Here is a 10,458-nt window from a genome sequence, read left to right on the forward strand (position 1 = left end):
ATCGTTGCACGTAATTAAAAGAGGTAAGTAATTGTGCCATAAATGCAGGTGGCCGATGACACCTTAGCTCGCACACACCTAGGCATAGAGCGACTGTGTTGGTTTCAACAATGTTTTATTCATGTTTTACATGTTCGTGAAAATTTACATTGTCATAAAGCGACTCTGTTGCTGCTAGCTTTTCACTAGGAGGAAGCGACCCGAATTTCCCAGCAATGGGTCAATAAAGTATTGAAAACGATTTTGCTTTTTTTTATGTTTCAAGTCTTTGAGTTTTCGTATGCAAAGGCGTTTATATACAGTAACATTATATTCGCGTTTACTTTTGTAAGCAGGGCGTAAAAGAAAAACACCTCCATTTTTAAAGAGTTTAGTTCTGTCACGAATAAATGTTGATTTTGAACCGTTCTGGTATCTCTATAGTTGCAATGCATATGTGCCCAAAACCCGTGTTGCATTTCTCCAAATCTTAATCCATGTTCAAAGTTTCAATTCATTCATTCTCTTGCCGTTTAACGCGGAACAGGCGCTGTCCCTTTAAGGTCGTAGAATAACAAGTTTGACCATGAAAATGTGCAAGCAGCTCGTGTGGTTGACGCCAGGGGTCTTAAGGTGCTCCCGGCGTGCCGACTATAGGGGTCGTGAGCACCGCACTGCAACTCTACCCCACACCCAGTGCAGTGCTGTCCCTTTGAGGTCGCTAACTGCTTTAAGGCGATAGAGGTCACTGCAATTCTAACTGCATTAAGGCGATAGAGGTCACTGCAACTCTACCCCACACGTGCACCCTGTGTAGGGCTGTCCCTTTGAGGTCTCTAACCGCTATAAGGCGATAGAGGTCACTGCTACTCTAACTGCTTTAAGGCGATATAGGTCACTGCAACTTTACCCCACACCCCGCTGTGCAGGGCTGTCCCTTTGAGGTCTCTAACTGCTTTAAGGCGATAGAAGTCACTGCAACTCTAACTGCTTTAAGGCGATAGAGGTCACTGCAACTCTAACTGCTTTAAGGCGATAGAGGTCACTGCAACTCTAACTGCTTTAAGGCGATAGAGGTCATTGCAACTCTACCCCACACCCTGTGCAGGGCTGTCCCTTTGAGATCTCTAACTGCTTTAAGGCGATAGAGGTCACTGCAACTCTAACTGCTTTAAGGCGATAGAGGTCATTGCAACTCTACCCCACACCCTGTGCAGGGCTGTCCCTTTGAGGTCTCTAACTGCTTTAAGGCGATAGAGGTCACTGCAACTCTACCCCACACCTTGTGCAGTGGTGTGCCTTTGAGGTCTCTAACTGCTTTAAGGAGATAGAGGCTACTGCGCAGCTGAACCTTTTTCGAGGATAAACTTAAAGAAATACTGTTGATCTGACTCTTTTCGTAGAGTTTCGGGCAAATTTGACTAATCTGACGAATCTGTGGAGTCCACTGTGCTTAAAAATAGATGCATACGGCACGATTTACTCGAAAATGCACCACGAGTATGGTTATTAATCTTCTTCTTCTTCTGCGTTCATGGGCTGAAACTCCCTCGTACACTCGTGTTTTTTGCACGAGTGGAATTTTACGTGTATGACCGTTTTTACCCCGCCATTAAGGCAGCCATACGCCGCTTTCGGAGGAAGCATGCTGGATATTTTCGTGTTTCTATAACCCACCGAACTCTGACATGGATTACAGGATCTTTTCCGTGCGCACTTGGTCTTGTGCTTGCGTGTACACACGAAGGGGGATAAGCCACGAGCAGGTCTGCACATAAGTTGACCTGGGAGATCGGAAAAATCTCCACACTTAACCCACCAGGCGGCCGCGACCAGGATTCGAACCCTCGACCTTCCGATTAAGAGGCCGACATCTTACCACCCCGCCACAGCGCCCGTCTATGGTTATTAATGAAATCAATGTGAGTGAATGCGCTTCAGTGCGCTTCTTCTCTTCGGTCTTGCAAACAATAAGTCGCCCAGTAGCGCTGCCAAGGGCAACATTTATATCACCGCGGCCGAGTAACCGTATTAAGTATATAACTAAGGGAAGTAACTCAGTGAAATTAACCCAACAAAGAGTGCTGTTTCCTTGCCTGTTTCACGACATTTAATTAAGCTTTTAAACCACTTGTTTTTGCAGAGTGGAGGCAGTCCTCCTACGCGGTAGCATTATTTGTAACGCAGAATCTTATGGGCCTTTTATTTTGATATAAACTTGGCCAACAAATTATTGCAACAACTTTCGAACCCAAATTAAAGCATTAATTCCAGCGTCATTTCATTAAAACTTGATATGCCAGTTTAGGCTGTTCACTTAACTATCAGGAACGTTAATGCTGTTTCGCGCTGACTGTTGTTATCGCTGCCTGCCTCTTAAAACATGCTACGCACGCTTGGCTGGGCATCGCTGTGGCACCAGAATCATCGCTTAAATATCAGGCGTGTTTACAGGCCTAGCAAATTTGCGTCAGTGTTTTACACACATTAAACTTTCGCAGTGTGTGTATTAATCATTTATCTAAAGACATGCGAAGTCATGAATGTTTTGGACACAAATGAACAATCCTATGACGAGTTTAAAAACTTCTTCCGAAACATTGCATTACATTTTAACAAATAATTGCAACAAACACTCATGAATAATTTACAAAAAGCTGTAAGACGGAGCAGAAATATGAACATATGCATCAAGAGCAAGAAAAACATGTTACTAATCACGGTTTCTATCACCAACAGCAAAGTTACAGGTAAAGACAATCTAGAGAAGTGAACGAACAGGGGCGGGGGGGGGGGGGGGGGGGTAGTGGAGGGAGTTGGGGGTAGTGGAGGGAGTTGGGGGTCGCTGGGGACAGCTAATGGAGGGGGAAGGTGAAAGGCGACTGCATCCCCTTTAACACTATTAAGTTCTCTTCATTTGACGCCATTAAGGCCAGAAAAAGAATGGCGCGCGCTCGAAACGAACCGGAATGCACACAAACGCCTTCAATAAACCTTTCAGACCTTCTCGACTCAGATCACCTACCACAACCTTCTCCCCCCTCCCCCCAACTTGTCGAAAGAGGCACATTGTAAAAGTGAAAATAACTTTTTCTTTCTCTTTCTCTTCCCCTCCGACTTTCTACCCTTTCAATCTCACCTTCCTTTTCTCCGCAAATTCAAATAGAGAAATAAAATTGAACCCGGGACCAGTTTCACGTGTTGTCGAGCGTGCCGCAGAAAAGGACTAAAAGTTGTTTTCGACAGCGGAATTAGGAGCGATTGAAGTATTTCGCTTTAAACGGGTGTGCGGAGGGGAGCAGACTGGGGTAAATTAACGGGTGTCTTTTCATCCAACTGGCGCCGTACTCCCCATTTACCCAGAGTTTGTTTCGTCCGTTTATTGGTAGTTATAGGATTTGGGGTGTGCTTATTTCCCCCCCCCCCCCCCCCCCAAAGAAATGAAAACTTGTAGTAAATTGCGAGTTTCATGTACTTCCCAAAATGAAATTTTTGAACATTTGCACCAAACTTTCAAGGCTTCGTATTTTATTTGACCTCGTATCAAAGGTAATCATTCTGTGAATTCTGCTTTCAGGTGTCGTGACAATTTCTACAGTGTGGAAATGAAAAGATGGCAAACACTTCAATCGCGGAAATGTTCTAGACCTCTGCTATATAGAATCAGAACACAAGCAAGGTAGGTCATGGGAACGTTTAATCAATCAATCAATCAATCAATCAATCAATCAATCAATCAATCAATCAATATGAGGCTTATATCGCGCGTATTCCGTGGGTACAGTTCTAAGCGGAGGTATTTTTTGTAACTTTTTTGTGTATGCAATTTATATCGCGCACATATTCAAGGCGCAGGGATTTATTTATGCCGTGTGAGATGGAATTTTTTTTACACAATACATCACGCATTAACATCGGCCAGCAGATCGCAGCCATTTCGGCGCATATCCTACTTTTCACGGCCTATTATTCCAAGTCACACGGGTATTTTGGTGGACATTTTTATCTATGCCTATACAATTTTACCAGGAAAGACCCTTTTGTCAATCGTGGGATCTTTAACGTGCACACCCCAATGTAGTGTACACGAAAGGACCTCGGTTTTTCGTCTCATCCGAAAGACTAGCACTTGAACCCACCACCCTCCACACACGGCTGATTCCTTGACGAGGTGTGGGAGCTTGAGTACTTCTATGACCCCGAGAGCTATGCCAGCGGGAGTGTCAAAACTTCTGGTAGCGTCTCGCATGCTGGACAGGTCAACGGAGAGAGGTCAGACTAATATCAACTAACTCTCCTCGACTCATAAGGGGCATGAGAAGGACACTCTGAATTCAAACCATGGGCAGACCGGACTCATCAGCCATGGCAGGCAACCAGTTTAGGAGAAGGACACTCCGAATTCAAACCACCCCCCCAACGAAGTCGGAGCGATGCTGACTGTGTTTCCGGACACAGTGTGGGAACCTAAACTAAGTTCTTGGGAGACGAGCTCGCACGCCACCACTATGGATTATGCCTCAGATTCAGACAGATATTTCGATATGGTGTCGTTCCCGTGGACCTTTGCCAGGCGGGAACGGTGCCGGACCCTCAGCCTCAAGGGGGTCCACCTCAGCGACTGGCGGCTCTGATAGAGCGACTTGTCGAACTCAACATCCAGCGACAGCCATCAGGGTTGTGCAGTGGAATGCAGAAGGCGTCCAGAGAAAGAAACCAGAGCTACAGGCTTTTCTGAGAGACAACAACATCGACATTATCTGCATCCAGGAGACCCACCTGAAAGAAGACCGCAGATTCTTCGTCAGAGGTTATGACACCTTCCGACGGGACCGGCCGACCGGACACAAGGGTGGAGTTCTCACCCTAGTCCGACACAACATCCCGGCAGCTATGACGGCACAGACGGCAGACGGCGACCTTGAGTATATCACCATCAAGACCTTCCTGCAGGGAGAAGATCACCAACGTCTATAGCCCACCTACCACCAAGCTGGACCTCCACACCATCCAGCTCCCAAACGAGAAACATCTCATCGTTGGCGACTTCAACGGCCACTCCCCAGCATGGGGCTACGACAGTACTGACGCAAGAGGAGAAGACATACAGGACTGGATGACCGACAACCAGCTCATCCTTATCAACCAGCCAGATGACAAGCCATCCTACTACTCCAGAGCTTGGAAGAAAAGCTCAACCCCTGACCTTGCCATAGCCACAGAAGAGGTAGAAAAAAGGACCACCAGAACTGTCAACGACCAACTGGGAGGAAGTGACCACTTACCCATCACCCTCTCCATTGCTGACATGAAGACCATCCTGGAGTACCACAGAAAGAAAGCCAACTGGAACTTCAAGAAAGCCAAATGGACCAAGTACTAGCTTCACGCAGAAAGCCTTCGCAACACCACCTTCACGGAGGACATCAACCACAACGTAAAAGAGCTGACACAGACCATCCTAGCGGCTGCCAGGAAGTCCATCCCCCGTGGCTTCAGGAAGGACTACAAACCTTACTGGAGTCAGAGGCTGGCCTGCCTGCACCAGCGACTCTCAGAAGCCAGAGAAAGCATGGAGCAGTCCCCATCCGCAGAAACAACGACCATGCACAACCAACTGAAGGAGGATTTCAACAAGACCAAGACACAAGAACTGCAACAAAGCTGGCAGGAAATCACCTCCACCATTGGCCTCGATTCAGACACAGGGAAACTCTGGCGTCTCACCAAAATTCTAAACGAAGACAGCATGGCCACGCGGGGACCTACAGTACTAGAAGACAGCGGAACCTTCCACACTGGAAAAAGAGCAGCAAATCTCCTTGCCGACGTCTTTGAGACCGAGAGCACCATCAGAGTCCCACCCCAAAGAAAGAAGGAAGTTGCAGAACAACTTGAAACCAGACTCCGACAGCAGAGAAACGCAGCCCCACCAATGATCTCAGATCTTACCATGGCAGAGCTCGTCGATGCGATCAAAAGACTCAAGTGCAAGAAAGCGCCCGGAAAGGATGGAGTCTGCAACGAGATGATCAAGCACCTCGGGCCTGCTGCCAGAACTAAGCTCCTTGAGCTCTTGAACCAGTCGTGGAGATCCGGCGTCTTCCCCTCAGCATGGAAAGAGGCCATCATCATACCCATCCTGAAGAAGGACAAGAACCGCAAGCAAAAGACAAGCTACAGACCGATCAGTCTACTCAGCTGCCTCGGCAAGACCCTCGAGCGCATGATCAACAAGAGGCTGATGTGGCACCTGGAAACCAACAACCTGATCACCAATGAACAGTCCGCCTTCAGGAAGAACAGGAGTACTGAAGACCAGCTGATCTACCTCACCCAATCAATAGAGAATGCCTTCCAGGAGAAGAAGAAAGTCATTGCCACCTTCATTGACCTCTCCAAGGCCTTCGACAAGGTGTGGAAGGAAGGCCTCCTCCTGAAGCTATTGACGGCAGGAATCGCTGGACGAATGCTCAACTGGATCAAGAGCTTCCTGTGCCACAGAACCGCGAGAGTCAAGCTTGACGGCAACCTGAGCTACGCTGTGAAGATCAGGGAAGGAGTCCCCCAGGGAGGAGTAATATCCCCCACCCTCTTCGTCGTCTTCATCAATGACATCACCACCAGCCTGTCCAGACACATCTCCAAAGCCCTACACGCCGATGACCTTGCGATGTGGAGCGCTGCCGAGTCCACCGCAACCGCCAAAGTCCAGATGCAGGAGGCCCTCAACATCACCTCTAAGTGGGCAACAGACTGGTGTGTCACCGTGAACAGCCTCAAGACCGTAGCCACCTGCTTCTCCCTCTCCAATTCCAAAGAGACCCTCCACCTGACCATCAACAACCAGGCAATACCACAGGAAGACACCCCTACCTACCTAGGTATCAAGCTAGACAAGAAGCTCACCTGGAACCCACACATCAAAGAGGCGGAGAAGAGGGCTACGAGAAGACTCTCCACCATGAAGAAACTGGCTGGCACAAAGTGGGGAGCCAGCAGCAACATCCTCAGACAGGTGTATACGGGACACGTCCGCCCTGTGATGGAGTATGGAGCAGCAGCCTGGGCCACAGCTGCGAAGAGCAACGCCAGCCGGCTCAACAAAGTGCAGAACGCAAGCATGCGCATCATCACAGGGGGACTGAAAACTACGCCCATACACGCCCTTGAAGCCACCACCAGACTCCCTTCCCTGTACCACCGACGAGAAGAGAAGGTCATCATGTAATACGAGAAGCTGCAACGACTCCCCTCTCACCCAGCACACCAGCACACCCAACAGCTGACGAAGAACAGGCTGAAAAGAAGCAGTTTCAACCATCTGGCCAAGCAGCTAGAGAGAACCCAAACCAGCTTCCTACCACGCACCCCTGAAGAACAAGAGCCCCTCCAAGACGCTGAAGAGTGGAACAGCCAGCTCAGCAAAGTGCTCTTTGTTACTGACATGCCAGGAGTGACCAGCAAGAGAGAGCAGCAGGACGCAGTCCTCAAGAACCTCACGCTGGAGATGATGCACCAGGACTACAACGCCTCAGTATGGACTCACATCTACACTGACGGGTCCTCAGATGGTGCCATCAAAAACGGAGGAAGCGGGATCCTGGTACGCTACCCAGACGGACACACCCTTTCAAGATCCCTGCCTGCCGGAGAGCTGTCATCCAACTACCGGGCAGAACTCACCGCTCTCAGAGAAGCAGTTAGCCTGGTCAGCGAACACCCACCCTCTCACGCCGTCTTCCTGACCAACTGCAGATCCGCCGTCCAAAGCCTGCAGTCGCCCAAAGAGCAGCTGGAACGAGACACCCAGCGTCTTCTTTGTACTCTCTCCCAGACCACAAACGTCGCTGTCCAGTGGATCCCTGCTCACTGTGGCCTCTCAGGGAACGAGGAAGCGGACAGACTGGCCAAGACTGGCAGCCATCTGGAGCAGACAAGACCAACAGTCTCTTACAGTGAAGCCAAAACCCTGGTGAAAAGACACTACCAAACCACCTGGAATGCCCAACACAGCCTGCCATCTGATGATCAGATGCTCAATCTACAGCGCCATCAGCAGACCATCCTCTTCCGCCTACGGACTGGACACTGTCGACTGCGTGCCCACATGCACCGCCTTGGTCTGTCGCACACACCGAACTGCCTGTGCGAAACAGGCCCACAGACCCCAGAGCACATCCTGCAGACCTGCCCGCTCCACCAGGAAGCCAGAACAGATCACTGGCCCCAAGGTGCCACACTGCAGGAGCAACTCTGGGGCACCAAAGACTCCCTGATCCTGACCACCAGCTTTATTCAAGCTACAAAACTTGAAGTCTGACCTGAGGCCAAAAATCCTGGAACACCGAAGAAGAAGAGAGAAGAACCCACCACCTAGGTTAGGAAAGGGGGGAGAAAATTGCTAACGCCCTGACCCAGGGTCGAACTCGCAACCTCTCGCTTCCGAACGCAAGTGCGTTACCACTCGGCCACCCAGTCCTGAGAAAACAAAACGTCCCATTCTATAGGACGTCGACCCACTGGTCTTTGAAGTAGACAGAGAGGCAACCAAACACTTGTGATACAAATAATGAACTTATATCAAAATCGTCGACGAAGCGTGACTCGCTTGCATGAATATGCCGGCGAGGCAATGCTATATAATGCCATCTATATAATCTCATCTGTATAATCTCATATATATATAATCTCTGCTGTATAGTCTCAGCTTTTAGAATAATTTCTTACTGCTCACAGGAGCCCGTGTCAATGTGCCGGTCGATTGAAGTAACCTGCTCCTTAATAATGAATTTCGCGTATGAGTACAACAGGTTCAGCGATTGTAACGTATGCAATGTACAGCAAAACCTGGTTTTACACACGCAGTCTGCCAATTTGCCTGCCTCAAAACTAAGACCAGAAATGGTGAATACACTTCTTTGAAAAAATTGTAAGGTTTGTACCGGGTATAAGGTGACCGCAAAGCACAGCCTTAGACTTCTGAAAAATTGCAGAAAATTCTATGGCCATTTCAGCACATATGCCGAAGACAGTAAATCCTGACAACATCTATTCTCCAGAGTGTTCTGCCTTTTAAACCCTCTTTGAGGATTCTTCGTGGCATGTTTTAGAGAATAAGCAAGTTTTTTTTGTTTTTTTGTTTTTGTTGTTGTATTTGCCAAGCACAACATTGTGGGGCTTTTAATCAATAACATGCATCCGTCTACAATGTATCATCATTCATCCTTCAACATGTATATTAAATATGTAAATGGAAAGTATACAAGACATATATATACAACATTAGGACATAACCGACAGACGGACATATAACATACCGTTTACATGCAGTTACAATACTGATAAAAAGAGAGAGAGAGAGAGAGAGAGAGAGAGAGAGAGAGAGAGAGAGAGAGAGAGAGAGAGAGAGAGAGAGAGAGAGAGAGAGAGAGAGAGAGAGAGAGAGAGAGAGCAAGTTTTTATATCTAAAGATAAAGCTCTCATTTAAAAAAACCTAATACGCTTTAGACTACGCTCCACTTCAGCCACGCGTTTGCTTACCAAGAAATCTTTCTACCGAAGTGAAACAAAACAAAGCCTGTGGTAATGCTGCTTTAAAGATGCCGGGACGTCCCAGAATCAGTCTGAGATGACGAAATAAAAAATTGAAAGAAAGCAAAGGCAACATTCTTTGAAAGTAGCGAAGAATACGTGTACACCCCACAAATAAAATCTGAAAGTCTGTGATGATAAGTCTTTTCGTCGCAGCCATACATGCGAAGCGTACAGTTCTGCCGTAGGAATAAAACTACGCCCCATAATTATTTTGTTAAAGCCGGGGATGATGACATAAAAAGATAAATAAAGGAACTCCACTTCTGCCGAATGAACCCAAAGAAGTTGAACTCTGAACGTTTTCGTTGAAGCAGAAAGAACGTCATCAACCATAAGGAAATCGTAATAGTGGCAATGGTTGCCAAGTATGCTGAAATAAAAGGGTGTATGTGTATGTGTGCGTGTGTATATATGCGTAAGGAAGTGCATGTTTACTGACACGTGCGTGAATGCTTATGCATGTGTGTGTGTGTGTGTGTGTGTGTGTGTGTGTGTGTGTGTGTGATCACGAGCATATATGTGCATGCACTGTGGTGTGAATGCGTGTGTGTGTGCGAGCGTTTAAGCATACGTGCGTGCGTGTGTGAAGTGTTTGGGTGCGTTCGTGCGTGGGCGCTGATATGCACTGCTGGTGTGTGTGTGTGTGTGTGTGTCTGTGTGTGTGTGTGTGTGTGTGTGTGTGTGTGTGTTCACGCTTGCGCGTTTGTGTTCATGCTAGCGTGCGTGTGTGAGTGCCTACGTGAGTGCGTGCGTGTATGCTTGCCTGTCCAATCAAAGACGATTTTCTTTTCATCACTATTTCTTTCCCTTTTTAATTCATTTCAACAAAATTCACTATTGGCAGCGCGAAACCCGAATTCTAAGCGACCAGCAAAGCCCTGA

The 10,458-nt window shown here is 47.9% G+C and overlaps 1 protein-coding gene across 1 annotated transcript; it reads left to right on the forward strand.

Annotated features, from left to right (window-relative positions):
- The first annotated feature begins 7,426 nt into the window (after window positions 1–7,426).
- Window positions 7,427–8,747, forward strand: LOC138961120 (ribonuclease H-like). Its single transcript, XM_070332721.1, has 2 exons — window positions 7,427–8,102; window positions 8,719–8,747. Exons 1-2 carry the CDS (start codon window positions 7,427–7,429, stop codon window positions 8,745–8,747), a joined length of 705 nt encoding a protein of 234 aa, XP_070188822.1.
- Window positions 8,748–10,458: the final 1,711 nt, after the last annotated feature.

This window comes from Littorina saxatilis, linkage group LG3 (genome assembly GCF_037325665.1).
Source record: "Littorina saxatilis isolate snail1 linkage group LG3, US_GU_Lsax_2.0, whole genome shotgun sequence".
In the NCBI taxonomy this organism is placed as follows: domain Eukaryota; kingdom Metazoa; phylum Mollusca; class Gastropoda; order Littorinimorpha; family Littorinidae; genus Littorina; species Littorina saxatilis.